The 26621-nt window shown below is 58.9% G+C and overlaps 6 protein-coding genes and 1 non-coding gene across 7 annotated transcripts; 4 read left to right on the forward strand and 3 right to left on the reverse strand.

Annotated features, from left to right (window-relative positions):
• Positions 1-182: 182 nt before the first annotated feature.
• On the reverse strand, positions 183-2398 carry HRG_06603 (uncharacterized protein; the record flags this gene model as incomplete). The annotated part of the gene is made up of 2 exons (XM_044865074.1): positions 183-1328; positions 1385-2398. The coding sequence occupies 2 exons, from the start codon at positions 2396-2398 to the stop codon at positions 183-185; spliced, it is 2160 nt and encodes a 719-aa protein (XP_044720014.1).
• An 889-nt stretch (positions 2399-3287) lies between these two features.
• Positions 3288-3938, forward strand: HRG_06604 (DNA-directed RNA polymerase II subunit RPB1; the record flags this gene model as incomplete). The annotated part of the gene is made up of 1 exon (XM_044865075.1): positions 3288-3938. One exon carries the CDS (start codon positions 3288-3290, stop codon positions 3936-3938), a length of 651 nt encoding a protein of 216 aa, XP_044720015.1.
• Positions 3939-4009: 71 nt separating this feature from the next.
• HRG_06605 (tRNAHis guanylyltransferase domain-containing protein) lies at positions 4010-5253 on the reverse strand (the record flags this gene model as incomplete). The annotated part of the gene is made up of 8 exons (XM_044865076.1): positions 4010-4228; positions 4281-4385; positions 4439-4527; positions 4583-4755; positions 4809-4853; positions 4906-5037; positions 5097-5186; positions 5240-5253. The coding sequence occupies 8 exons, from the start codon at positions 5251-5253 to the stop codon at positions 4010-4012; spliced, it is 867 nt and encodes a 288-aa protein (XP_044720016.1).
• Positions 5254-5561: 308 nt separating this feature from the next.
• On the forward strand, positions 5562-7032 carry HRG_06606 (set1 complex component swd1; the record flags this gene model as incomplete). The annotated part of the gene is made up of 3 exons (XM_044865077.1): positions 5562-5765; positions 5820-5920; positions 5973-7032. 3 exons carry the CDS (start codon positions 5562-5564, stop codon positions 7030-7032), a joined length of 1365 nt encoding a protein of 454 aa, XP_044720017.1.
• A 941-nt stretch (positions 7033-7973) lies between these two features.
• HRG_06607 (RNA polymerase rpb1) lies at positions 7974-13351 on the forward strand (the record flags this gene model as incomplete). Its single annotated transcript, XM_044865078.1, has 6 exons — positions 7974-8330; positions 8401-11210; positions 11265-12665; positions 12725-12779; positions 12873-13289; positions 13343-13351. The coding sequence occupies 6 exons, from the start codon at positions 7974-7976 to the stop codon at positions 13349-13351; spliced, it is 5049 nt and encodes a 1682-aa protein (XP_044720018.1).
• A 1288-nt stretch (positions 13352-14639) lies between these two features.
• Positions 14640-14732, reverse strand: HRG_12106. Its single transcript has one exon. It is a non-coding gene; the product is annotated as a tRNA-Lys (tRNA).
• An 8994-nt stretch (positions 14733-23726) lies between these two features.
• Positions 23727-23993, forward strand: HRG_06608 (uncharacterized protein; the record flags this gene model as incomplete). The annotated part of the gene is made up of 1 exon (XM_044865079.1): positions 23727-23993. One exon carries the CDS (start codon positions 23727-23729, stop codon positions 23991-23993), a length of 267 nt encoding a protein of 88 aa, XP_044720019.1.
• Positions 23994-26621: the final 2628 nt, after the last annotated feature.

Consider the following 26621-nt stretch of genomic DNA (forward strand, 5'->3'; position numbering starts at 1 on the left):
CATACAGATACATGGCCACGGCCGGTGTCTAGGATACGCCAGGCCCGCCATCTCCCAAGCATGTGACTGGGGTGAGTGAATACCTAAGCATGGCCAACGCTGTCTGCCAGGGCACCGGCCGTCATCCGAGTCGTCGGGTTCGGGCGTCATCTGTCGGGTGACGGCTTGGATTCATTGCCGGCCTACGATTTCTGTCGGAACGGTTCTTCAGCGGCGGCGCCAGGTGCCGGTGGATGCCCCGGCGGCAGAGCAGGAGGTTGCGGCTCGGTAGTGCCCTCGGGCTGTGTGTGTTCCGGGGGGGATATTATGGTCAGGCCGCGGAGCTCCTTGGCCGCCTCGCTGTCGCCCATGTCCCTTTCTTGTCCGGACGCAGAAGGGGCGTGCGGCCTATCGAGGTCGACGGGCTTGCCGTCGGCGTGGTCCTCCTTCATGCGGATGACGTCGTCCTTTTCAATGTCGGCGGCGGCCCTGACGCCGACGAAGCCGCAGCGCTGGAGGATCTCGCCAATGAGCTCCGGGTAGCGCAGGTGGCCGCTGACGCGATCGCTCAAGTCGACGTTTTCGACGCCGTCGACGCCGAGGATGGGCTGCAAGCCGGCGACGCCGAGCTTGAGGCTGTGCATGCGGTAGACGAAGCCGAGAACCATGTCGTTTTCCGAGTAGACGTTGAAGACCTTTCCCGAGACGATGGCGCGCAGGGTGCGCCAGTGGGCCGGGTCCGAAGGAGCGGGGGCACCGATGACGACGGCGGCGGCGACGAGGCCAAAGGCGCGGCGCTCGGCGAGTGACTCTAGGCAGGCGTGGACGGCGGCGGCGCCGAGCGAGTAGCCGACGAGGACGACAGGGCGCTCGCCCTGGACGCGGTTGATGAGGGCGTCGGCGAGCAGGCGGCCGGCCTTGCGGGAGCGGTTGCTGGCGCGGCTAAAGGGGTTGTCGATGTTGGAGGCGGCGGCGAGGAGCTGGATGGGCCACAGGGCGGCGAAGAGGGTGGCGAGGACGGTGCGCTTGATGACTTGCACCTTGAGCGTCTTCCACGCAAACGAGTGCACCAGGTCGCGCAGCGCCGTGCCGAGGGCGAGCAGCGTCTTCATCTCGTAGCGCAGCGCAAAGACCTCGGTATCCGGGCTGAGGACCCGCCAGGGGGCTGTCACGTCGTCCTCGGCGTTGAGCCAGCCGTTGATGCCAATGGTGACACGCAAGCGCCGCTGGTCTTTTTCCTGGTCCTTTTTGCGATGCTTTCCGGCCTCCTCGGTGTCCCCCTCTTGGTCCTGGAGCGGGATGAAGCGGAAGTCTTCCACCTCGCGGGCGTAGCTGTCCATCATCTCACCCTGGACGCCCCTCTCGTCAGCCGCGCCGCAACGACAAGCTCCAGAGACCGACTCACCGTCATCTTGGCGCCGTACGCACCAAAGAGCGCGCCGACCAGGGCGCCGTTCATCCAGAAGATGCCGAGGAAGCTGGCCACGCCGCCGAGGCCGACGCCGCCCAGGATGCCGCCGAGAGCCCCCGCGACCAGCGGCGCAGCAAGGCCGCCCGTGACGCCGATGATGGTGGCGCCCGCGACCGAGGCCAGCCCGACCTTCCAGAGGCGGCTAATCTTATTCTGCTGCCGCCGCTTGGCGGCCTCGGCCTCGGCCGACATGGTCTCCTTCTGGCCCTGGTCGGCGGTGGAGGACTCCATGAGCGACCGGGCGATCTCCATCTCCTCCCTGTTGACAAAGACTTGCGGCAGCTCCAGGGCCGAAGCCAGGTAGAGGATCAGAGCGCGGGAGTGCGCCGAGTACTTGCCCGTGGCGAGGAGGAGCAAGAGGATGCAGCTGAGGGACTCCCTCCTGTCTTCGGCGGGGATGGAAGCCAGCTCGGTGGGGATGGGGTGATACAGAGCCCGGAGCGAGGCCACGTCCTCGGACTCGTCCGGCTGAACATGCCCAAAGCTCGTGGTGTACTCGCCCTCCTCGGGGATGTCGAATTGCTGCTGGTCATACTTGGCGCGCCTGGCCTTGCGCTCAGCCTGAATCTTGGCACTGTCCTGCACATCGACAACCTCCTGCAGCCTCGGCAGAAACTCGTCTCTCCACTCCTGCACGTGCTGGACAGCCGCCCTCTGGATGCTCTGGGCCTCCCGGGCAGCCTTGCCGGCGGGCTCCTTATCGTCGGCGGCATGTTGCCTCTGGTCCTGCGTCTCTTGACGGGGAGGCAAGGACGGGGCTTGTGCGCCGGCATTGTCTCCCTCATCGGCGTCAGCTTCTGGGGAGACGGAACCAAGCTCATCGGCGGATGTCTCAAGTTGGGAGATCATGTGCGAGGTGATGTCCCGGACGAGCTGGAGGAGGGCCTGGCGCTGGGGAGGTTCCAGGGCGATGACGACTTGGCGGGGGTCGGCGCAGAGGGGCGCCATGATGACGGGGCCGCAACAGATGGACGCGGAGGAGGGTATGAATGCGGTGGCAGGAGGTGAAGAGAAGAAGAACGGACGAAGTGCTATTGAAACTTTGAAGGATCTCCCGGGACGAGACGGAGCTATCGATGCTGCATGGCGATGGTTCTTGATCAGGCACAGGTGCGGGTACTGGGGTACATCAGCATACCCTCAAGCCCGGCCTTGGATGTGTTCAGGATTCAGCGGGCACGAGGTTGCATTTTGTACTCGTCGAGACTCGGTTCGAGTGACGTCGATGGAGGCGGATGCTGACGAGTGGCGGGAGACGGTTGGCGGAGAGGCGGGAGGACCCTTGGCCTCGAAACTCTTTGTTTAGCGCGGCCCGTCGGCATGCAATTTCATCATCGTGTTGCTTGATGCCTCGACTGTTACAAAAAGAGACGCTCCAAGGCCCTGCCATGCAGGTATAGGGTAGCTTGCTCGCTCTGCAGTGGGTGGGTTGGTGATAAGGGAAACTGCAACCACATGAAAGCATCTTGAATCATCATCAATAATCCGCTCAATGAATGTCCGTCCAACTTGAAAGACGGCCGGCCATTGGCCAACGGACAGGCCAAGCCCAGCGGGAGCCTAAAATGAAGCCCGAGGACGAAACGCCTGCCCTGAACCCACCAACTAATAAGTTAATATACACTACCCAAAATAGGTAGACGCAGGACTCTGATTCCCATCTCGCAAAGTACGTACTTTGCAGCATGTGCCCCACCAAAAAATTCCATCCTCGACAGCCTCGATCGACCACCGGCCCGCGTCCTCCAGTCTCGGCAAGCCAAACACCATGCCCTCGCCATCCTGACCCAACCTGAACGGCGTCGGATAAAGGAGGCGAAGCCGGCAAACGCGCCCCATGAACGCCCACGCCCTCCTCACCTCGCAGGGATGGCGAGGAAAAGGCCACTCCCTGCACAAGACAAACGACGCCATCGGCCTGTCGAAGCCCCTGCTGCTGTCGCGGAAAGACGACACAAAGGGCCTCGGCACCAAGCAGCACTTCACCAGCGACCAGTGGTGGATGAACGCCTTTGACGAACAGCTCAAGGGCCTCGACACGTCGCACGACGGCAAGGTCTTGCAGACGGTCGTCACCGGCAAGCTCAACTCCATCGAGAAGGGGTCTCTTGGGAAATACTACCTGTACACATCCTTCGTCCGCGGGGGCTTCCTGCAAGGAACAATCGCCGAGCAACAAGCTGATACATCATCGTCTACCGGTCCCGACGAAGAGCTGACAGCCGACACGGAACAGGCCCCACCGTCAAAGGAAACCAAGGACGAGAGGAGGGCGAGAAGAGCAGACAAGAAAAGGCGCAAGGAGGAGCGCGCCAAGCGCAAAGTTTTGCGACGCGAGCACAGATCCAAAGCCACAAAGTCAGACTCGAGCAACGAGGAGGCCGACGAGGAGAAGCGCCACCGACGCGCCAAAAAGGAAGAAAAGCGGCGCAAGAGGCAAGACAAGGAGGCTAAAAGGTCCAAGAAGCGGGACAAGGAGCAACGATGAAGCAGCGCATCCACCAGCACGGAGTTTGGATTCATTAGGCGGCGTTCGATACCCCAATCAGTGGCATGGTTTCACGTTTCCTTGGGCACCTTGCCCGGCTTATTTGACAGTATCCATGGCCGTCTGTTCCAAAAGTCGTCCTTGATTATGTCCAGGTGCTCCACCACCACTCTGGCCTTTGACCGCCGCTTCCTGTCCTTGTCCGACTGGCTTTTCGACGGTCGCGCCGGCTCTGCGATGTCATCCATCTCGTCCGCCACTCGATGGCTCTCCGGGTCGACAAGCTCATACTGTCCCTGTCAGAGTAAGCCATTCCATGGTCACAGTCTGGATGAAACCCACATCTCGAAAGACAACGCTGCCCTTTTTGAACATCTCTGGCTCGTTGTTGTAGTTGATGTGAAAGCGCGAGAACAAAATCTCGTTCTTGTCCGAGGCGAGCGTGCCCTGCATAGTTCCTTCAGCTCAGAGCGGCTCGTCTGCGGGGGCAGGTTTTATACGGCAAGTGTCTTTTCAGCATCCTTGTTGCCGAGATCACCGAGCTGTATCAGCGCCCAAAAGGTCGTGTTGTAGAGGTTATTGATGTGGCCTTGGCCTTGTGTTAGCCGTGAAAGTGAAAGGACTGGTGGCCAGAGTCGGCTCACAGTCCACCTGCCGCCAGCTCAAGTAGTCTCGGAGGTTTTGAATGCCGGGATAGCACACCGCGCGGCCGTCAAAGGTAGGCAACGGAAAGGAGAGGGGGGTATCGGGAAAGAAGGTCGACCAAGAGAAGACGTAGTTGGCCGTGAAAGTAGAGACGACGGTGCTGACGAGCTTGCTGAGGGAGCGGTGAGCAAGTCGGAACGGGAGAGCATGCCGGGCAACTCTAACCTTGCTCTCCGCTCAAAGAGGCTACAGGACTTGTGGAAGACGAAACTAAGTCTGCTTAGTCTCACGCGCTGCGAGTCGTCAAAGGCCAAGCCGTTACCTGTACTCGTCGCTGACGCCGTACGCGATGGTAACCTCGGGCAGGTCAGAGACAACGGCCTTGGCGGCGGCGTTCATGAGGTCTAGGGCTCTCCGGTCGTTGGGCTTCTCGAACTCGTACTTGGCACACATCCTAGCACGGCTCAAGTCAGACGGGAGCGTGGCGAGGGCGAAAGACGAGTGCGCCAGTACTTTGTGAATGCCCTGCCATCGACACGGACGACGATCCATGTGTTTGGCAGCAGAGAGTCTGCCTGCTCAAAGTTGCGGACATATTCGAACCTGGCAAGGCGTAAGACTTGGGAATGGAATCGAGCCGAGCTGGGGCGGATTACTTTGAGTTTGCCATTTTGTTGCGCACCTGGTTGAAGACTCATGAGGACATCCAGAACTCGGCCAAGGACGGTGTTTGCTCCCGGTACAAACGTGGGGCGATACTTGGAGACTTGGTACCTGCCAATTGCCAAGAGCCGGCCGGGCTCCCTGCCTCGTTAGGCTCACCCCGGGGCCTGTCTGTGCCCCATCCAAAGCTGCTTCCAAGTTCTCAGCCTTGCGAACCAACACGGCTCATTGCGCATGACAGTCTTTCAGCCTCTTCCTCACGGGCTTTGATGCCGCCGTTCGTCTTGGACGAGCGCGCCAGATAGCCAGCCAATCATGAACCTCCTGCTCTCAGACGACTATCTGCTTCAGGATTACCCGGAAAGCATCACAAATACGATCCGATCCGGCCATGCGACCATGCTGCGCTTCAACCGCAAGGGCGACTATCTGGCCTCGGGCCGCGTCGACGGCACCGTCGTCGTCTGGGACCTCGAGACAATGGGCGTCGCCATGAAGCTGAGAGGCCACAACAAGAGCGTGACGTTTCTCAGCTGGTCCAGGTGCGGCCGGTACCTGCTGTCGACATGCCAGGGGTGGAAGGCCATTCTCTGGGACCTCCAGGACGGGAAGCGCTTGCGCGAGGTGCGCTTCCGTGCGCCCGCGTACATGGCGGAGCTTCATCCCTGGAATCAGTAGGGAACCGCGGCCTGCAGATGGACTCGAGTCACCGGCTAACCCTCGCAGCTTCCAGTTCGTCGCCTCTCTCTTCGAAGAGCAGCCCGTCCTGGTGGACATGACCGAACCCGTCGACGTAAAGCACGTCTTGCCCTCGGCGCCGAAGCGAGAGAATACCGAAGCCGATGCGGCCTTGAAGGAGAAACAGGCAAAGGAGGACGCCAAGCAAATGACGACTTCGGCAATCTGGACGGCAGCCGGCGATCATGTCATCGCGGGCACGAGCAAAGGCAGGCTCAACATCATCGACGCCAGGACGCTCCAAGTCGTTTACTCGGGAAAGATTTGCGGAGGAGTCATCACTACAATGCGCATAACAAGCTCAGGCAGGGAGCTGCTGGTCAATTCGCAAGACCGCATTATCCGCACCTTTAGAATACCCAACCTGTCAGTAGACGACCTGGACCCCGATACGCTGCAGGTGCCCCTGGAGCACAAGTTCCAGGACGTCGTCAATAAGCTGTCATGGAACCATGTCACCTTCAGCGCCACCGGCGAATACGTGGCTGCCTCGACGTATAACAATCATGAGCTCTACGTATGGGAACGGAACCACGGCAGCTTGGTGTGCATGCTCAAAGACCCCAAGGAGGAGCAGGGAGTCATAGAATGGCACCCGACCCGCGCGCTTCTGGCAGCATGCGGCCTGGAAACGGGGCGAATATACATATGGTCAGTCGTCAGCCCTCAGAAGTGGTCAGCGCTGGCGCCCGACTTTGCAGAGGTCGAAGAGAATGTCGAGTATATGGAGCGGGAGGACGAGTTCGACATATACGCGCAAGAGGAGATTCAACGGCGGCGGCTCGACGCGGAAGACGAGGACGTCGACGTCCTGACGCTGGATCCGTCCAAGTTTGACGACGACGTTGACGAGTTTTGCATGCCGATTCTGTTCAATCTGGGCGAGAGCGATAGCGAGGATGAGTTTGTCGCCGTGTCCACGGGAACCATGCGGCGCAGGAGTCCCGGCGAGGGCCAGAGCGACGTCGACGGAGGCGCCGACGCGGTGCCCGCTAATAAAAAGGGCGGCGGCGGCTCAGGCAAGGGAGGGAGGAGTAGGAAAAAATGACACGTTGGCGACAAGAGAGCCTTTGTTCTGGCGCGACAAAAAGAAAGCACAAAGCGGCGGCCACGCCGTGGACGTGGACAAGACGCATTGCATCACCCTTTGGCCGCCAAGACATGGACTCGCATCGCCGCGAAGCCCATCTGTATGAATACCCAAGGTAGATCGAGCTGCTGTGCATGGCGTAGAAGAAATTGACTCATCGCCGGCCATGGTCTGAGGTTGCTCTGCGGCTGAGCGGCGATGGATGATGAGCCATGTACATGCTACTTGGAAGCGAGCCTCGGACTGAAGGCTGACAAAGCCATAAGTCAAGGCTGCACCAGATTTACAGTGAAAAGTGCCGTCTCAGTACTTACGTCACCCAGCTGCTCGGCCCTCGCCGAGGTTTCCAGTACCTGCGCCACTGGAGGGAGGCCTGAGGCATTCACTGCTCGCCGCAGGGGGCGTCGCCACGTCCCAAGGAGGCTTAGTGCGGTTTGGAACACGCCCTGCCGCCTCAACTCCAGATTCTTCCAGGCTGCCCTCCCAAGGCCTCGCCTCAACCACGACAAAACTCTGCCTCACGGCCCAGATCATCACCACGCGCGTCGGGAATCGTGCGCAGCGTTTCAAAGCCCATCCGAAGGGGCTCCGACAATCGAACCTGCGCTCTCCGACGACCTCGACGACTTCGGAGACGGCTGCGACGGGGGAGAACAGCCTTGAGGTCTCCTGGGCCGTTGGCCAGGAAGGGCGCTTCCCTTTGAGCGCCATCCGCCATCCGCATTCGACGGCCATACCATCGATCAAGCAGTCTCCCGAGACTCTCAGTCTCCGACACTCTCTCCCTTTGGCCTTTGCGACTGCTGTCGCATCGCGGCCACCGCGCATCGCGTTTCTGATTCTCGGCTTCGCCGCCCGTTGACGCCGCAGCCATTTCGGAGATTGACAACACAGGCAAGATGACGAACCTTTACTTCACCCATTCGAGCGCGCCGCTCAAGACGGTCGAGGAGATCCAGTTCGGCCTCATGTCTCCTGAGGAGATCAAGAACATGAGTGTCGCCCACATCCTCTATCCCGAGACGATGGAGGAGAACGGGACAAAGCCGCGCGACGGAGGCCTCAACGACCCGCTCCTCGGCTCGATCGATAGGCAGTTCAAGTGCAAGACGTGCACGCAGGCCATGGGCGAATGCCCCGGCCACTTCGGTCACATAGAGTTGGCCAAGCCAGTGTACCATCCAGGTTTCATCAAGAAGGTCAAAAAGATCTTGGAGATTGTCTGCCATAACTGCAGCAAGGTGTTGGCCGATACTGTTCGTCTATGCTACACTCTTCAAGGTTCTTTTGTGGCTTGCTGGATACTGACTTGCATTGCTTTTCTAGAGCGACCCCGAGTTCGTCTCTGCCATCAATACCAGAGACCCCAAGGTTCGCTTCCAACGCGTCTGGACAGTGTGCAAGAAGAAGAGGAGATGTGAAAACGAGGATCGCCAGAACAAGGACAAGGATGAAGAGTTTGCACCCGGATTGAAGGCCGCCCAGGGGGTCGACAACCACGGCGGGTGTGGCAATGTCCAACCCGCCGTGCGTCACGCTGCGTTGCAGCTCAAGGCTGTCTACGAGGTTGTCCAGGAAGATGGCCCCAAGCGGAAGGAGAGCAATCCCGTCACGCCCGAGACGGCGTACAACATCCTGCGGCGCATCTCCGAGGAAGACCTGCGCAACATGGGGCTCAACTCGGACTATGCTCGCCCCGAGTGGATGATCCTCACCGTCCTGCCGGTGCCTCCCCCGCCGGTTCGCCCCAGCATTTCCATGGACGGCACTGGAACCGGCATGCGAAACGAGGACGACTTGACGTACAAGCTCGGGGACATCATCCGCGCCAACGGCAACGTGAAGCAGGCCATCCGCGAGGGCTCCCCCCAACACATTGCGAGGGACTTTGAGGAGCTGCTGCAGTACCACGTCGCCACGTTCATGGACAACGACATTGCCGGCCAGCCTCGGGCCCTCCAAAAGAGCGGCCGTCCCGTCAAGGCCATCCGGGCTCGCTTAAAAGGCAAGGAGGGTCGCCTGCGAGGCAACTTGATGGGCAAGCGTGTCGACTTTTCGGCCCGAACCGTCATCACGGGCGACGCCAATCTTTCGCTACACGAAGTCGGCGTTCCACGCAGCATCGCCAGGACCCTGACCTATCCCGAGACTGTCACGCCCTACAACATCGGCAAGCTGCACCAGTTGGTCGAGAACGGGCCGAACGAGCATCCGGGTGCCAAGTATGTTATCAGATCTGACGGCACGCGCATTGATCTTCGTCACCACCGACGCGCAGCTCAAATCTCGCTCGAGTATGGGTGGAAGGTCGAACGTCACCTGATGGATGGAGACTACATCATCTTCAACCGTCAACCGTCGCTGCACAAGGAGTCGATGATGGGCCATCGCGTCCGCGTCATGCCCTACTCGACGTTCCGTCTCAACCTGTCCGTCACCTCGCCGTACAACGCCGATTTCGATGGTGACGAAATGAACCTGCACGTCCCTCAGAGCGAGGAGACACGTGCTGAGATCAAGGAGCTGTGCCTCGTTCCGAACAATATTGTCTCTCCGCAGAAGAATGGACCCTTGATGGGCATTGTGCAGGATTCCCTGGCTGGAGCCTACAAGCTCTGCCGGCGAGACACCTTTATCGACAAGGAGATGGTCCAGAACCTGATGCTCTGGGTCCCCAACTGGGATGGCGTGATCCCCCCGCCGGCCATCTTGAAGCCTCGGCCGCGGTGGACTGGCAAGCAAATCATCAGCATGGTCATTCCTCAAGAAATCAGTCTGCACACCCCCGAGGACGATTCTGAGATTCCACTCAAGGACACCGGCCTCCTCATCCAGAGTGGCGAGCTCATGTACGGTCTCCTGAAGAAGAAGAGCATCGGCTCGGCCGCCGGTGGTATCGTGCACCTCTGTTACAATGAGCTTGGCCCCAGTGGAGCCATGGCCTTTCTCAACGGTGTGCAGCAAGTCGTCACGTATTGGCTCCTCCACAATGGTCACAGCATCGGTATCGGTGATACTGTCCCCGACAAGCAGACCATCGAAAAGGTTCAGGTCCACATCGACACGCAAAAGGCCGAGGTCGCCAGGTTGACGGCCCAGGCCACCGCCAACGAGCTGGAAGCACTTCCTGGCATGAACGTCCGAGCCACGTTCGAGAACAAGGTCTCGATGGCTCTCAACCAGGCCCGCGACCAGGCCGGTACCACGACCCAGAAGAGCTTGAAGGACTCGAACAATGCAGTCACAATGGCCGAGTCCGGCTCCAAGGGTTCCTCCATCAACATTTCCCAGATGACGGCACTTGTCGGGCAACAAATCGTCGAGGGGAAGCGCATTCCGTTTGGCTTCAAGTACAGGACGCTTCCGCATTTCACAAAGGACGATTACTCCCCCGAGGCTCGTGGATTTGTTGAAAACTCGTATCTCCGCGGTCTCACGCCCTCCGAGTTTTTCTTCCACGCCATGGCTGGTAGAGAGGGTCTCATCGACACTGCTGTGAAGACGGCTGAAACGGGATACATCCAACGACGACTCGTCAAGGCTCTCGAGGACCTCAGCGCACGGTATGATGGAACTGTGCGAAACTCACTTGGCGACATCATCCAGTTCCTCTACGGTGAGGATGGTCTCGACGCCATGTGCATTGAAAAGCAGAAGCTCGGAATCCTTAAAATGTCCGATCCTGCTTTTGAGAAGAAGTACCGACTGGATCTGGCCAATCCGCCTGAGTGGTTCAAGACGGACTACGAATACGGCAACGAGCTGACTGGAGACAAAGCTTCCATGGCGCTCCTTGACGAGGAGTGGGATGCTCTGTTGTCCGATCGTCGCGAGGTGCGCTCCATCAACTACACGAAGATGGGAGAAGAAATGATGCAGCTCCCGCTCAACATTGGCCGCATGATCGAGACGGCGAAGCGAGTCTTTAACGTCAAAGCCACCGATCGCAGCAATCTTCGCCCGTCAGACGTTATTCTAGGTGTGCAGAACGTCCTCAACAAGATGAAGATTGTCCGCGGCTCGGATGGCATTTCCCAGGAGGCGGACGCGAACGCGACTATCTTGATAAAGGCCCTGATGCGGTCTCGACTGGCATTCAAGGAAATTGTCAAGGAGCATCGTCTCAACAAGCTCGCGTTTGATCACGTCCTCGGAGAGCTGCAGAATCGCTGGGACCGCGCCTTTGTCAGCCCAGGCGAGATGGTTGGCGTTCTCGCGGCCCAGTCCATTGGCGAGCCAGCGACTCAGATGACTCTCAACACGTTCCACTTTGCTGGTGTTTCGTCCAAGAACGTTACCCTCGGCGTGCCCCGACTCAAGGAAATTCTCAACTTGGCGAAGGATATCAAGACGCCTAGCATGGCTGTCTATTTGAACACGCGGCTGGGCAAGCAGGAGGAGGCCAAGAAGCTGCGAAGCTTGGTCGAGTACACCAATCTGCGGTCTATCACGTCTGTGACGGAGATTTACTACGATCCAGATATCCAAGGCACGAGCATCGCCGAGGATGTGGACATGGTCGAGTCCTACTTTTTGATCCCCGATGACACCCAAGACACCCTCGATCAACAGTCGAGGTGGCTGCTGCGCATCACGCTGGATCGACAGAAACTGCTGGACAAGGAAATCAAGATTGACGATGTCGCCCAGCGCATCAAGGAGGAGTATCCTACCGACCTGGGCATCATCTTCAGCGACAACAATGCCGACGAGCAGGTGATTCGTATTCGAACCATCAGGCAGAACGATGAAAAGGATGAGAACGGAGAGAAGCGCATCGAGGACGACGTCATGCTCAAGCGCCTCGAGTCTCATCTCCTCGACACGCTGACTCTCCGCGGTGTTCCTGGCATTGAACGGGCTTTCCTGACCAAGGGCACTCGCCTCGTCGAAGGCGCAGACGGAGCGGAGATCGCCATCAAGAATGACACACGATGCACCCAGTGGTACTTGGATACCAGTGGTTCTGCTCTTCGTGAAGTGCTCGCGGTCGACGGTGTTGATGCGTCGCGAACGTACACCAACGATCTGTGGCAAATTGTCGAGGTCTTTGGCATTGAGGCGGCGCGGTCGGCGTTGGTCAAGGAGTTGACGAACGTGCTGGCGTTTGACGGCTCGTACGTCAACCATCGTCACATTGCCCTGCTTGTCGACATCATGACGTACCGCGGAACCATCTCGGCCGTCACTCGACACGGCATCAACAGAGCGGATACGGGCGCGCTGATGCGCTGCTCCTTTGAGGAGACGGTCGAGATTCTGCTCGAGGCCGCAGCCACGGGCGAGCTCGACGACTGCCGCGGCATTTCTGAAAACGTCATGCTCGGGCAGATGGCACCCATGGGCACAGGCAACTTTGACGTCCTGCTCGACCCCAAGATGCTGGAGACGGTCATCTCGGACAACTCGCGCATGGGTCTGATGCCGGGCATGCCGACCAAGGATGGCGAAGCCGAGGGCGCTGCGACGCCGTACGACACGGGCTCTCCCATGGCAGACTCGGGCTACATGAGCCTCAGCTCTCCCGCGGCTGGAAACTTCTCGCCCATCCAGGGCGCAGGCTCGGAGACGCCGACAGGATTCGGCACCGAGTATGGCCCCGGTGGCTTTGGCGGCATGGGATCGATGAGCCCCTACGCGATGCGCGGAGCGACCAGCCCGTTCAGCACGTCGCCGACATCGCCGTTCAGTGCAGGCATGGGCGGGTACTCGCCCTCGTCGCCCAACGCAGGGTACTCGCCGACTTCGCCTCTCATCGATGGCGGCGCCGGACGTTATGCCACATCGCCGTCGTTTAGCCCTTCGTCACCGTCGTTTTCGCCAACGTCGCCCATGCTGCGACCGACGAGCCCGGCCAGCCCCAACTACAGTCCGACGTCGCCCAGCTACTCGCCAGCGTCGCCGTCATCGCCCCGGCACTACTCGCCGACATCGCCGGCGCAGTTCAACTCTCCCACCTCGCCAAGCTACTCGCCGGCCAGTCCCAACTACAGCCCTGCCTCGCCCAATCTGCACGGGGCAGGGGCCACGTCCCCGTCCTACTCTCCGGCGTCTCCCTCGTGGTCCCCGACGTCTCCGGAAGCCTACTCGCCGACGAGCCCAGGCTTCTCAAGGAGCCCGGGCAATCAGCAGTCGCCGACCAGTCCAAGCTACTCGCCGACGTCTCCATCCTTTTCTCCCCGGACCCCTGGCCCGGGCGCTTCGGGGAACCAATAGTGAGTGCGGTCTCGTCGGCCACGAAGAAAGCAATCACTAACAGGCGGCAAAGCTCTCCTAATTCGCCGGCTAACGATTGATTTCTCCTTGTCGAACTGAGCAACGCATACGAGACACAGGCTGTCGTCAGATTCTCACTCTGTGTTTTTGCTCTTCATTTTTTGCCTTCCCTCGATGACGGGAAGGGTGAAGAGGGACCGTTGAGCCGCATGATAGAGGCCAAAATCCGGTGTCAGGTAAAGGGCGGCATTTGAGCATTATGATGATTAATCTAGGAGAAGAAGAAAAGCCCATTCTAAAAAAAAGAGCGGGGAGGGAGATGCACTGGAGTGGCGGAGGGGGCGAGAAGCGAACGAGGCAAAACCGGGGGGGGGGAGCAGAGCAGGTTGCCGTGTACAGTAGAGAGGGGCCTGCAGGAGAAGAAAAGAAGAAAGGCCGGGAGGTGTCGGAGAATGACGAAGCAGATTGGAACTAGCAGATGGATTTGGGCAGAGTAGCCTGCAATCGGATTGAGCCTGTTGCACGAAGCGGCGATGGTGATGAGTGAAACCAGAGCCTCGGAGACGCTGGTGGCTGACTGTTGGTGGCGGACGCGGAGTCGCCGACGGGCAAGGAGGCGCTGGAGCGTGCGCAAGGCTGGAGGGATGGCAGCGGTGCTTTTTCGTGTGGACAGGGCAGATTCTTTGTTGTCGCGACACGTAGGTAGGTCTTTACAGCCGGCTCTGCGGAATGACATGCCTATCTAGGGGATATAAGTGCGTGTGTATGTGTATGTGCGTGTCTTTGATTTGATATCCGGCTGGTGAATAGAGACGGCAAGGGGGGTTGTTGGCGATGGTGGCGGTGAGGGGCTGTTTGCCCGGCTGGGATGAGCAAGCAGGGACTTGTGAAGGAGAGAGACGGCGAAGGGTTGCCTGGCAGCCTGCCATGGACGGAGGAGGACTTGTGTGCACAGACGGCTTGATGGGAGCACGGCACCCATGCACGTACGTACGTGCCTGATTTTACAGAGGAGATTGTGAATTTGTCTCTTCATTTACCAGTAGGTAAGTTAGATGTTTGTGTGTTTGTGTCGAAATGAGACTTCAGGCCCCATGCCTGGAGTATCACGTGATGAGATTGAGATGCGGGAGGGGCATGCATCGCGCTTAAACGAGGCTTTTCTCCGCGCAGGGAGGCGCGAGAAGTACCTTGTACCCTGAGCTTCCATCCGTCTTCCCATTTGTCTCACGACGTCTGCGTGGCATCTGGCTTCTTGCGCTTCATGACAGACCTGAGATGGACAAAAAGCTCGAGAATAGAGAGCCAGAAAAAAAAGGAAAGCCCACTCTCGCACATGTTATAGGAATAGCCCAATGCGGGGGTCGAACCCGCAACCTTGAGATTTCGACACTGCGCCTGCCGTAAGAGTCTCACGCTCTATCCAATTGAGCTAACCGGGCCTGCCTGATCGGGGCGATCAGATGCAGGGAAGCTAGCCGTTCTCGGCTGATTGATGTCGACGGGTGGCGCTAATTCGGACTATGAGGGAGTGTGCATTTGAGCCTGGGATTACGGTGCGCTTTGGTGGAGGAGGCACCGTAGTTGTTACTTCGTCCATGCAACGATGGAAAACGCCCGGAGGACTGCGCGAGTGTCATCGGGCAGGCATCTTTTCTGTGCGTGCTTGTTTGTTTCTTGTAGGCTTCCCCTCCCGGACACGCCTTTTGCTTTCCCTGGCCACTCTCTGTCCTTCTTTCCGCAGCCTCCTTCCTGGCTCGTCTCGACACTCGCAGACCTCCTTCCCAAAGAATACGCAGGTGCATTCCTTCCGCCCACCTAAACCTACCTACCTAGGTATCTACCTACCTACCTAGGTGCCTACCTTACCTAGGTAGGTACCTTGGGATGCGCATAAGCAGTTGATTGCCGCGTCTCTCCCCAGCCCGCCGTCACGGGCCGCTGCCGGCGCTGTGCAACCCACCCGAACCCGTCGGCCCCACTGCCCAGCCCGGCGTGCCCGGCGGCGTCCCTCTGCGAGCCGCTGCGGCCACTCCGCGCATCCTGTCCCCTGCCTCGCTTGTCCTCGGCCCCCACTGCAGTTACCGTGGGTGTGCACACCGCTTCCGCCCTCTTGGTCCCTGGGTCCGTCCTTTCCCAGTGGCGTCGTCGTCGTCGTCGCTCTTGTGCGACTCGGCATTCCCCCCCTCCCCCAACCCCCACGTCTTCTCTCAGCCTGTCTTCTAGAACCCTGGTAACGTGCAAAGGAAGGGCTTCCATTCTGCTTCGGCAAATGGCGCCAACGCTCCACAACCTACCCGCACGGAGCCGCGCAGCAGCCTAGCCAGCGAGACTGGCCCTCCCTTGGGCCGCGACGGCGGCAAAGGCCCTGGTCAGTGCATGCGCGATGCTGCATGTATGTGCTCGGTTTGTGATTGGGAGTGTGCACCCCGCGCCTGTGACGCTTCGCCGCCATCATGGGATAAGCGCGGGCCTGCATACAGCTTGTCCTCGGCCTTGTCCGCAGTCTCGACAAACTGCCATTTCCCTTTGTCGCAATTCTTTTGAAACTCTCAGAAGCCTTGTACGTCTTCATCTTCTTCCTCTTCTCCCCAAGGCAGACCGGTTTATCAGGCCCGGTCTGCCTTGGGCTATGGCGGCGGCCGCTTCGTGGGGCCCGGAGGAGGCGGCCGCAGAAACGGCCGCCGTCGTGACCACATGTTATAACGTGTAGGCAGGCGTCTCCACAACTACAACAACTTCATCCTGCTCACGGCCCCATCGAGCCATCAATATGGAGACGAGACTCGAGGCTCTGCGCTGGATACAGAGGGGCACAGCCCCTGATTTCCGTGCTTGGAGCTAACTAACTACCTACACTAATATGTGCCCCAACCACGCCATCGTCCCACCCGCCATGGCAATTTCGCGCCCGTCCTTTTCCGCCTCTGCCAAGCATGCTCCAGGCAACCGGCCAACACGCTGCTACCTTCCAGCCGTCTTTCCGGTCCTCAGCCTGTAGCGAGGCGAGGGAACGGGATGGTAGGAAGGCGTGCGCCGGCAGTGCCAAGAAGAGGTGAAAGGGGGCAATGAGAGGGGGGAGGATGAGTTGAAGGGGGGTTTTCGAGCGATCAAACAGAAGCAACGAAAAAAAAACATGAAAAGAGGGGAGAAGAGAAGCGAAAACGTCATGAACAAAGGAGAAACAGACCCGGGATTCCTTCAAGCGGCCGCGCAACAGGGAGACGGTCCGGACGCAGGAGCCTACCCTGTAGGGAAAAGGGGGGCTCCCCACGCTGGAAATCTGCCCTGCCGACAGCCATTTGCCGTGTGGCCTCCTCTTTTAAACATGCTCCCGTTGGAGCTTCCTTCCTTGCCCATTGGCGGACCCGAGCCCGCCCAGGCATCCATGTGTCAGAGAGAAGAAGGCCTCGCCCCGTTTACTTCTTAGGGTTGGGGCACTGGGCGCGCTTGCAGGGACCGTCCCACGTCTGGACGCCCTGCTCGATGACCACGCTGCATTTGCATGTCGGCTTGGTGCTGGTGTGTTCAACGGTGCAGCCGCACGCGGTGAAGGTCTCCTTGGTCAGCCAGACGCACATGTTGCCGGTGGTGGTTTGACGTTGACGAAGAAGCTGGGTATGCAGGTCAGGGTGCGGCGGGTGCGGCGGCGGCGAGAAGCAAGACTCGTGCGGTGTTGCCGAGGTGAAAGTCTCTTGTCAAGAGGAAGACGGGCTTGGGAGGGGGGGCTAAGGAGAAAGCACGCGGTCCGGTGCAAAAAGCTACAGCTGTGTGTGGTCAGCCGGATGCTCGACTTGTCCCGTCACTGTTGTTGTAGAAAGCACTCACCACTTGATGTCTGTCGGAACAGGATCCAAGCGTTGGTGTTGATGGCAAGAGTATGTTTTGGGTGCTCGAGTGGTGATGCGCAAGTCTCAGGATTTGAAGATTTGAACAGAGGAGAACTGGAGAAGCGACGAGTTTTCTCTCAGGGTTGCTTGGCGAGTCTTGTCGTTGTTGCTGCTGGAGCCGTTGCTGTGGATGTCTGGAGAATGAAGAAAAGAGTCGACGAGGAAGAGAGATATATATACATGCGAGCGTCGAGAAAGCGCACGTATGTGAGTTTGAAGGCTCCCGGGCTTGAGGCCGGCAAGCTAGGCTGAGCTACGGTATGCTGGCAGTCAGCGCGTGTTGGCTGCCGTTTGCTTGCCTCACTGTCGCTGCCCCCTTCAACGAGCGACCAACTGAGCTGCCTTGAGAGGCCTCTGAGAAAGGAAAAAAATTTGAAGAGAAGCAAAAATAGAGCAAAATTCCCATGTCTCTCTCACTGGTCTACATGACGAGTCTGTTAGACGGTTTGTGCGTCTGTCGTTGCCTGTTTGTTCCCGGCCTCGGCGGATCCGACGAGATGGGAGGGCCGGAGTGTAAGTGGAAAGGCAGGCTGTCAGAGTGTCATTGGCTCCCCCGAGCGGCATAGCCCTATCTCCCCGTCCCGGTTCCTATTCTTGGGAGAGGGACGCAGGGGCGTCTAGATGAGGCTCATGTGGGAAAGGCTCCCTCCCTTTGGGAGACGGGCTGGCAGGCTTCGGCGAACGGAGGCAGCAGTGAAACGAGGACGACAAGGACACACAAGGCTGGTGAGAGGTTCATGTCAGAGGACAGGCAGGCAGGGAAGACGCAGCGGAGGCGGCCCAAAAAGCAGCCCTAAGGGGGACGGAAGACACGAGACCAACAGACGATGCAGAGGTTGGCCTGCGAGTCTAAGCCATGGACCATGCTTGCACACATAGGGCAACGAGCCGCAGAGCCGCAGGGGGGACCACTCTGCAGACATGGGGGCTTGTGCAAGCAGCGGAGATCAGGCACGGGATTGGTAAAGGGCAGGGATTGCCCGGCCCAGCCGTGGCCTCTTCTGTTACCGACGGGGAGGAAGAGGCGCCGGCTGAAAGGGCATGGACCGGCCAAGGATAGCAGCCGGGTCCAGGGGTCGCAGATGCCGGACAAGGCTATGGAAGCAAACATGCCATAGCAAGGGGCGAAGAAGAGCAAAAAGAAGACAGTGAAGGTGGTTGAACACGGGGAGAACGAGGCTCGAGTGGGCGAGGGAGGCAGACCGGGGTTAGGAGGTGTGGATGTGACGTAGATGTGCGGCAAGGCGTAGGCTTAACGGCACGAAGAGCCAACTGTTTGGCGAATAGTGCATGGTAAAAGCAGGCCGAGCTCGGACTGAAGCCAGCAGGCGGATGGTATGAGAGAGGGAGAGTTTGTGTGTGTGTATGCAAGATGCAAGTCTGTATGTAAGTGTGGTGTGTTGTTTGCCAGGGTCAGGGGACCCCAATGTGGAAATGTACCAGTTGGAGACGGATTGACCAGTCACGGAGCTGAAGCCGAGAGAAAGAAGAAGAAGATGATGGTGCATCCAGGCAGGCAGCAGAGGTGAGTCAAGCGACGATGCTGCAGTGTGTATTCCATAAGGATGAAGCAGAAGATGAGGTGGATAAAAAAGGAGGAATAATCGAATAAAGTGGGCGAGAAGCTAGGGTACCTACGGTAAATGTACAGTGCGCGCGCACACATGGTACGAGTACAGGCATCGTCAGAGGTCGCCATGTGCTGCCTGCCGGCGGCCCTTTGCCCTTGTCTCATTACCTCATTCCTGCAGGTACCGGGCTGCGGTGTGTCCTTGTTCGTTACGCACTGTACATACTCACTGTACGGAATCCAGGCAATACAGCAGGTACATACCTTGGTGGGTACAGTACCAGGGGTACATCCAGTCGCTCACTTCCCAAAGGAGAAACAAACGGCCCACCTCCGAGGCCATCCATCCATCACCTCCATCGCGAGACGAGACGTTTCTTGAAAATCTTCCACGCCAAACTTGAACCAACCCACGTCGACATGGACCGACAAACATGCTCCCTCCACCCCCCCCTGCCCTACCTGGCTGCCGCATCGACCTCTCTGTCGGGAACACAGATTCTCACCGACGGCCACGGCGACCACACACACACACCGCCTGTCTCGCCTCGACAGGAAATGGGCCCGAGCATCGTGCTCAACCCTGTCCGTCGTCGCTTGCTTGTGCCACCCGGACGAGTCCACCACCCCTGGCCAAGGAGCCCCCACTCTGACAAGCGCGTGCCGCGTGCCCTACAGCCTCGTGCCGACGAGCGGGACCACGGGACGACGACGACGAGAATCAGCGGAGCACGACTCATCCGGTCTGACTCTGGCTGCTTCGAGCCTTGCTCTCGGCCAACCCCATCGCAACAACTTGACAAACTCGCGTCATGCCGGCTTGCCCGATCATCTTGCCTGCCCTGTCTCCCTCCCCCTCGTCAGGCCTTCTCCAGCCTCCCCCTGCCTGCTTCGTCTCAAGGCACCGATGCAATCGCAAGGCTCACTTGCGGCTCTGCATGATGCCTCTGTCTACCCACGAGGCCCTGCGTACGCTCTTGACTCTACCGCGACCCGCACTTGACGATATGTGCTGCCGGTGCCTGGGCGTCTCGGCCGCTGCCGCGGCGACCATCCATCCCTCTGCCATGGTCTGGGCTTGGGCACACATGCGCATCAGGCACGCATCCGTTGACTTGTCGTGCACATATACACATGTACGGACCCGAGTCCTATTTGGGCAGCCGACTGTTGGCGGCAGTGCCGCGCACAAACTAGCCAATGGGTCGCCATAGACGCCGGCTGGCTGTGCCGCGTACAACCATACATCCGTTCCAGAGCAGAGACACGGTGCGGCGGCTCTTGCAAATGACCGCCCGTTGGTCGCCGCCCAGCAGCAAGCCGAGTTCGTCTCCCCAGCGGGACTGCAGTTCGAAAACGCCTGCCACCCGGAGCGAATGGACTCTCGACTACCTGTCGACGCTGCTAGCTGTTCCTGAGCCAGGTAGTTGGCAGAAGAAAGCTATCTAGCCCTGTGACAGACCTCTTGCCTCCAAGCCTCCCTGATGCCGGCAACCTCGGAATGTCGTCACCGCCAATCGTGCAAACCTCCCGGCTCAACCTCCCGCTCTAACTCCGAGTTTTCAGGCCATTCACACTGGGAAGACCTATCCGGAGGTCAGCGCGCTGGTCTGGCCAGGCCCAAACTCCGTCAGCGTCCCTCGGATGTACCCTGGCAGTGCGGAGGCTGCTGTCAGGGAGCCCCAGCTGGCGTGTTCCGTCATGTTTTCCGAAGCTTCCTCCATTGATTTATAATGTTCTCATCGTATCGCTCGTCTCTCCTTCACCGACTCGACGCAAGCCAATATTGATTGGACCGTCGCACGCTTAGACGACGCTTGCCCGCTCTTCCGCCTCCCCGTTCCAGATCTCCCACTCAGTCTTCACTCCCCGCGCTCCGCGTGGATGGGGTATCAGCATCGCATCTGACTCCCAGGACCTCATGTTGTCGTCGTTCTTCTGGTTTCTGTTTTCCCCGTCGTGTTGGTGCCGGCGCCATGTCAGTCACCCTGCCGGGAGCTGCACTTTCTTTTCGTCTCCCGGACGGTTGGAGGTCGGATTACTGCTGACCTTTGCACCCAAGAGCAGACAGCCACAGTATTGTGCTTGGTGTCGTCATCTCAGGCTCGTGCTGGAAAATCGCGAGCTACTGCTAGGCGGTCGTACAGCGACCCAGCAACACGAGGCGAACCTTGCTCAAGCTGCCGGCTTTGGGAGCTTTGGTGTGCGTGACAATCCCATCATTCCATGCATGAGTGGCCTTAGGGTCTTCATAGCAGTGCTCTAGTCTTGGCGCTCCCGCCATGGTTGACAAAGAGTCCAGCACCGCGGCATCCGTTGCAGCAGGCTGGCTGGCAGCCTCCTGCTCGCCCCCAAAGCCAATGACCAAGAGGCCTGGATTCTCTCAAGGCATGGCGGCTGCCAAGGATATGCTTTCCATTCTGCCAGACCGCAGTGGCCAGGAGCTATGCCCCCGTCTGGTCAGCGACTGCGGCTGTACCTGGCGAGAGCCTTGGACCCTACCCGCACGCCAGTCGTCTCGTGTCTGTCCCGAGACTTGTACGTATGTTGCCACGGGCCAAGGCCGTAAATGCCCCGGTGGCGGAACGGGCACGTCGTCAGCAGCTAATGCTGTGGATCGGTCGACCTCGCTAGTGCGAGACTTTGCCGGCCATCCAACGGTCAGGCATCCGGCAGTGGAGTGGGGTTTCCGGCCCGTGTGGGGGCGTTGAATGACGGATCTGACGCTCCCCTACTCCGTACTTGGCGAGACTGCCTGCCCTTTGCTCGACGCCATCTGGCCTACACAAAGGAGAAGGATTCTCGAATATGGCTGCTTTGTTTCTCAAGGTTTCATCAGTGAGATGCCAGATCTACGCCGATGAAAGTCTCCATTTCCAAGACTGATGCCACGCCAAGTGGCAAAGGCTTGATGCTGGGAGAGGGCCAATCAAGGTTGTTGGCTACTACCGCACCACGACCGGACCAGCCCGCCGGCCTTGTAGGGCTTAGGCTGATATGGAGTGCCGATGGCGTATGTCGCCAGAGTGTTGGATTCTGCAAGAAAACAGCGTGGAAGGCCCGGAATCTGCATTCCAACCGCGTCACTCAGTCATTAGCAATGCCTAGTGTCGAGCTATCAAGGGTCCATGGCACTGATGTCAAGTCCAGCTCGGTGATTACTCACATGCCCCGACCTTGCTTCCATCAAGCCTTTGCTTTGCCCGCGTTCCATCTTGAGCCATTGCCGGGAGAGGTGAACGTGGCTCTGTATACGGACGGCCCCTACTGGATGCAGCCATCAAGACCGACGTTGCCGCGGAAGGATTCATGAGCAGCCAATTGGCGACTTGTATCTCAGCTCCGGATGCGAGCATGGGAAGTTACGCCTTCAGATAAGCAGCATGATTCTGGGCCAAGGCCGGTTGGCGGCACTCGCCATGGTTTCTTTCGAGTTGCTCTTGCAGCCAAAGCATGCGTTCAAGGGAACTCGCGCCTCTGCAGTTTTGCTGCGAGATGGCCCTTGCGACGCGACTTTGTTGCAACGAGCGCCTGACGACCTTATCTGGACCTACGCCTGGACCGCCAGCTCCGAATCGTTCATGTGACATCTGTCAGGCCCTGGAATGGACAAACTGCGGGCACCAATCACGGCTTGGGTGATTACGGTGACGGTTCGATGTGTTCTGTAGCAGTCGACGGCTCTCTCTGAAGGTCATGTTGCAGCGGCGCAATCTGATTACGTCCGTTGAGTTGCAAGGCCAGAGTTGGAGATGATGTCATCGCTGGTAACTTTTGAGGACAACCCACCCCTGTTCCTGGGCGAAGAAGACTTGGTCAATGTTTAGGGCCAAGTGGAACAGACACATGCTTTGTTTGCGATCGACGTGCAAAACCAGCTCAAGACGACGTTGGACGGAGGGATCGACAATCGCCGGCGTTGTGCTTGGCCCCGGGCGACGGCATTGACTCGTGATTACTGTTTGGTGTATCTCGATATGCAGGCAGGGACTGGTCGGCCCCGGGGGACACAGTGGCGAGTGCCAGAGGCGGGAGAGCAGAGGCGTAGCCAACATTGATATGGCCGGCTACCCTCGGGGCTCCACGTGAATGGCATCCAGAGCGAGCGAGAGGTGATGTTGATGATATTGATGGAGGCTGGAAGAAGCGACCTTCCCCGCACTCGGCTCCGGCATGCCGTGCCATGCATGCAATGCAAAGCCGCTCCCAACGAGGATGGGCCACTGGACAGCGGCACGGTGCTGGCTCGGCTCCGGGAACTCCCTCTGCTCGGTCACCGAGACGCCAATGGGCTTGGGCAGGACACAGTCGGACGGCGGGTTATTTTCTCCCACGGCAAGCTGGTCAGGTGCGCATGCCAATCCATCCAAGTTGGCCATGCACGCGCCATGCATGCGAGATGTGGCTCGTGCCGGGTCGCAGACGGACGCACGCACGCTTATTGTCGTTACGCGTCCCCCTCACAGACGGCAAGTCGCGGCCGCAAGTGCTTATCGCTTGGGTCTCGCCCGGGGATGCTCGGACGTGGGCGCTAGGCTGATAGGCATCTTGCACATGTCGCCATCCGCGATGCCTACTGGGCACGCCGGCGATTCAATCATGAAGCGCGGATTGCGACGGAATACTGTGCGTGGTAACACGAGGCCGCAGTTGTGTGGGTTCTGGAATGGTACAGTCGAGACATGTCTTCTATCCAGGGGCCATGACATGGGGATGAAACTCTAGGGGCCGGCCCAGGGTCGCGGCGGCCCGCTCCAAAGAGCTGGCCGGAGCTTGGCGGGTTCGAGGCCTGGGCCAACAGAATGGACAGGCACGCATAAAAGGAGCACGTTTCCTCTCCTTCTTGGCGGTCAAAAGACTCCTTTATACCATTCTCACTACGCTTCTTTCTCTCTACAGCCAACTATTGCCTCTGCCAGTTTGTCCATCTGCAACAACATCCAGCATCCTCCTCCACACAAAACTCAACAATCATCATGTCTTCCTCCGTGGGCGAGAGCAGTCTCCGTGCCAAGGCCTTTGCCCGCCGCCCTTCTGGCTTCCTCTGCCTGGCCCCGGCCACTTCCTCCTCGTACCCGCAGATGCCGGCCAGCCGTCCTGCCCCGGCCAACGGAGCAGAGCCGTCGTCCAGACGATCGTCGAGCGCCAGCAGCACCGGCCCGCGAGTGCTCAAGCTGGGGCCCGTCCACTGGGGCGAGCACCTCGACGACCACAAGGAGGACTTTTACTCCGAGAAGTCCTAGGCCAGCAGCTCTCGTTCTCGGCCATTTCCTACCACAATACATACACACTTCTCATGGCACACACTGCCACACTACAGGGCCGCCGCGAAACGTCAGTACAGGGTACTTGACGCACGGAAACCGCGATATAGACGGGGTCAAGGGTGAAGGGATAGGCACTGGGCATTTTCATTTGGTGCTTGGCTTTGCTGCTGGACGGCGAAACCGGGCGAGGCATTTCTTGCGTCACATTCATTGGGAGGCGATTTCAGCGTGGCGGAAAACAAGAGCGCATCATGCGAAGGCGACGAGCATATGGGCTTTCGGAGAGGCATAGCGTGTGATACAGAAAAGCATGTTTCGGCCAAGGGAGCCGGGGAGGTTCGCCGGACGGTCCGTGTACTAGCTTGCGAGATTGAATACAAGGCTGTACGCACATCAGATTGGCCGGGGGCTACGGAGTATAGATGCAAGGTGATGTGCGGGAGGCGGAGGCGATCTGCCGCCAAGTCAAACGGGCCCACCTCCCGGAGTGTGGAGGTGTGTGTGGTGACTATTTTCGGACGTGACATGTAGTGATACACATTCGTCCTCTCCCTCTCTCTACCGACTCGGTCCCGACTCGGTAGTGGCCGGCGAGGCGTACCAGAGACGAGATGAAGTGTGACGCGAATGCCGGGCCCCCCTTTGTTGTGCTCGGTATCCATTGTACTTGGAGACGCGTCTTTGAAGAAGCACGAAGGAGACATGGTCTTCTGTGGTTGTCGCCACGCCGTGCAACGAGGGTTGAAACGAGACGCCGAGGGGAGGGTTTATGCCTCGTCGCACAAGCACGCTGCGTGGCTTGGCCACTCACTTTGCGGGCTGGTATTCTGCAACGGGGGGGCTGTGAAGATGCTTATTCGGCTTAAGCTTGTCTTGTCTTGTCTTGCTTGTGTCTCTGTCTGTCGTTGTCCCTTCCCCTCCGCCCCTGAGCCAGTTTCGAGGCGTGGGATGGTTGAGGGGAGGGGAGGAGGGCTCGATGCTTCGACTCAGCGTGGTTTAGGAACCGTCTCCGTGGGTCCTTGATATAGAGAGGTGGTGTATCGTCGAGGGGTAGGTAGTTGAGGACCGCGGCGTCTGGCCCGGAGGGGAGCTGGCACCGTAGATCAGGCCAAGCCCACGACGGCCTGCTCCCCCCCCCCCCAAGACGGACAGCAACCCACCTCGCCCTCCATCCAGAAACACACCGGAGAGGCAGCCAGGAGAGACCCAGTCTTCGCCGCCAAGAGGCTGCTCGTCCGACACACCCACAAGCCCGCAAACCCCAAACAAACCTCCGACGCGACGCGCAGCCAGCCCGTTCCGTCTCAACCTTGCGGCGCACCTCCTCGCGAGTAAAACAGCGGGAGGAAGAGGACGGGACAGAAATAGAAAATAGAAATGGAAATGGAAGGAGAAAAAAAAAGGGGGGATTTCCGAACTGACTCGGGGCAAGTCGCTTAGCCCCCGCCCCGGGCCGCGCGCACGTCCCGCCCGAACCCACGACGAGATGCCGTCCGTCGGGATCGGCCTCGCGGAGCATCTCCCGCCAGTCCACCTCGGCCGCCGCCTCAGCCTCTTTATCTACCAAAGACTGTGCGAAATGAACATGTGCATCGGATGCCATGGGAAATCCCACCAGGGCATGCGGCCGGTCCGCCACATGAAATATATCATCGTCATCCGTGAGCTCGGAGGGTTTCGGCTGCGTCGTTGCTGGTGCAGAAGCTCCGGCGGCGCTACGCCGTAGCGCAGGGTCTACATACCAGAAGCCCGAGAACTCTTCTGGAGAAGGGTAATACTCGGCGCTTGTATTGATCGCGCCAGAAGGGGCGCAGACCCATTCGCTGGGAGAGGCTCTTGTTCCGTTTGACAGGGAGAAAGGCTGAAGCGCACAACGGCGGACATTCACTAGGGTGATCATTGCTGGAGCGAACGCAGTACAGGAGGGAGGGCTAGAGACGGAATCAAGAATTAGGAGGCAGGGGGATTCGTTTACTTGAATCTACAGAGGTCAGTCGCGAGAACTCTTGTATGAAAGTGTCCAGAAGCGGTAGACCGTGTGCTGTACGTTCGAATCCCGGATACGACGCCTCGAGCTCCTGTCGGAGCAGCTCAATGTATTCAGTGTGAAGACACATGTCTTGAATCACGTAAACAATGGTCTGATGCGGGCTTGTGTCAGCTACTAAATTACAACATCGCAGTATCGGTGGAGGATGTAATGGGCTTGCCATCGAGAGATTATAACTGGAAAGGGGATATTGTCAAGCTGGTAAAATGCCGCTACATCAGGTAAAATAGGGGCACTCCATTTGGAGGTGTTATTAACGCGTATTATAAGTCTTTTCTCTGCTCTTGACAGATATAAATAGGGGGCCTAGAAGAGGGATTGCAAGAGGGACGAGGGACAGACAATAACAGCAAAACAACAACCACAACAACCACAACAAGACAACACATTACACCCATCTTGACACAAGGAACATCGATCATTGCATTCCTGTAACATATTCCTGGAATCTGGCCCAGGTGCGCGGCTGGAAAGTCCCAGTAAGCCAATAGTTCCCCGCATGGTCCTTGCCGAGAACGCGGAGATGACTACTGAAATCCACGTACGAGTTAAGA

Source organism: Hirsutella rhossiliensis (assembly GCF_020360975.1).
Source record: "Hirsutella rhossiliensis strain HR02 chromosome Unknown scaffold00006, whole genome shotgun sequence".
Classification (NCBI taxonomy): domain Eukaryota; kingdom Fungi; phylum Ascomycota; class Sordariomycetes; order Hypocreales; family Ophiocordycipitaceae; genus Hirsutella; species Hirsutella rhossiliensis.